The following is a 1,389-nucleotide window of genomic DNA, read 5'->3' on the forward strand; positions in this document are numbered from 1 at the left end:
AGGTGCTGCTGGATGTAGAACCAGCTCCCAGAGCCACCAGCATGCACTAGTGTGGTTGGGGAGACAGACTCCTCACTCAGGCAGTGGTTGGGATGCATATCATGTGCTGGGTGTGCCCGAAGGCTGAGGAGGCCATTTGTGTGCAGGGATGCAGCAAGGAGGGCCCTGGCTGCTGCTGGCTCTGCAGGAGCCAGGGACATCTTCCTCAGCTGTGAGGGACAGTGTCTTGAAAGGAGCCCACTGCCTGTGTCTCACCCTCCCCTTCCTCTGGGAATGCTCAGGGCTCTCCTTTGTGCCTGCAAGATCTCCCCAGAGCGACACCTTTCTCTCTGGCAGCCGGGGAGAGCGTCCGGAGAGGGAATGAACACACAGAGGCCCAGGCTGGAATGCAGCAGAACTTTAATGAGTTGAAAGAGGACAGGAGGTGCTCTGAGTGGTGGCCACAGTGCAGGGAGCACCAGGGGTAGCTCAGAGTCTTTGCCCCTTGGCCAGGGTGCAGTTCACACTGGGCATCTGCTGGCCTGCATGCCTGCCTGCCCACAAGATGAAGAAGGGCAGCAAGTCCTTCCTCAGATGGGGCTTAGCAGGTGCTCACAGCCAGAGGAGCAGAACACAACAGAAAAAAGAGAGAAAAGAGAGTGAGAAACAGGCAAGTTAGACAAGGGCCATGTTTTCAGAGAGCCCAGGTGTGCCTCTGCCTGCCTTCCTTTGCAGGTGGAGCTGTAAATGCTCAGCCCCTCTGAAAGCCATGGCCAGGATCTCCATGCTCAGTCCATTACCATCTTCTGGGTTCCTGCAGGTCCTTGTGTGGGGCCGCCTGCACCAGCTTTAGCATATTCTGCCACAGTAGCGGTTGCCGAAGCAGGAGAGGTCACAGCACGAGGAGTTGATGGGCACTCCGTCACAGCTGAGGATGCGGCCAACAGCAGCAGAGGTGGAGGAGCCCACAATGGTGTTCTGTGGGAAGGAGCTGAGGATGGGGCCGGGCAGGGTCACCACCACGGGGGAGGGCTCAATGACAACGGTGGAGTTCTGGCACTGCCTGACACAGGGCTCATTGCAGCTGTTGGCCAGTGGGGTCGGGCAGCAGGGCTGGCATGGCAGGCAGCAGGGCTGGCACCGGTTGTAGCAGGACATGTTGTGGGTCTGGAAGTGCACCTGGGAGAGAGGGCAGGGAAAGAAATGGGGGCACGTGAGGAGCAGCCTGTCCACCCACCACGAGGGATCCAAGGCATGTGCTGGGTGGGGAGCTGGAGGCTGTGCAGGGAGGCCCACGTACGTCCTTGCCTGTCCCCCGGGCACCCTGCAAATAAAGCCAGGCCCAGCAAAGCTCTTTCTTAGCCAGGAGCCCAAGAGTCCCCTCAGCCCAGATCCAGACCCTCTCCCCAC

At 59.6% G+C, this 1,389-nt stretch overlaps 1 protein-coding gene across 1 annotated transcript; it reads right to left on the reverse strand.

The window, feature by feature from the left end:
• Nucleotides 1–828: 828 nt before the first annotated feature.
• On the reverse strand, nt 829–1,137 carry LOC137673955 (feather keratin Cos2-3-like). Its single transcript, XM_068419019.1, has one exon. It carries the CDS (start codon nt 1,135–1,137, stop codon nt 829–831), a length of 309 nt encoding a protein of 102 aa, XP_068275120.1.
• Nucleotides 1,138–1,389: the final 252 nt, after the last annotated feature.

The sequence above is a fragment of the Nyctibius grandis genome, chromosome 26 (assembly GCF_013368605.1).
Source record: "Nyctibius grandis isolate bNycGra1 chromosome 26, bNycGra1.pri, whole genome shotgun sequence".
NCBI lineage: Eukaryota > Metazoa > Chordata > Aves > Nyctibiiformes > Nyctibiidae > Nyctibius > Nyctibius grandis.

Excerpts from the sequence above, each read along its gene's own strand:
- LOC137673955 (XM_068419019.1), bottom strand. The coding sequence starts at position 1,137 with ATGTCCTGCTACAACCGGTGCCAGCCCTGCTGCCTGCCATGCCAGCCC.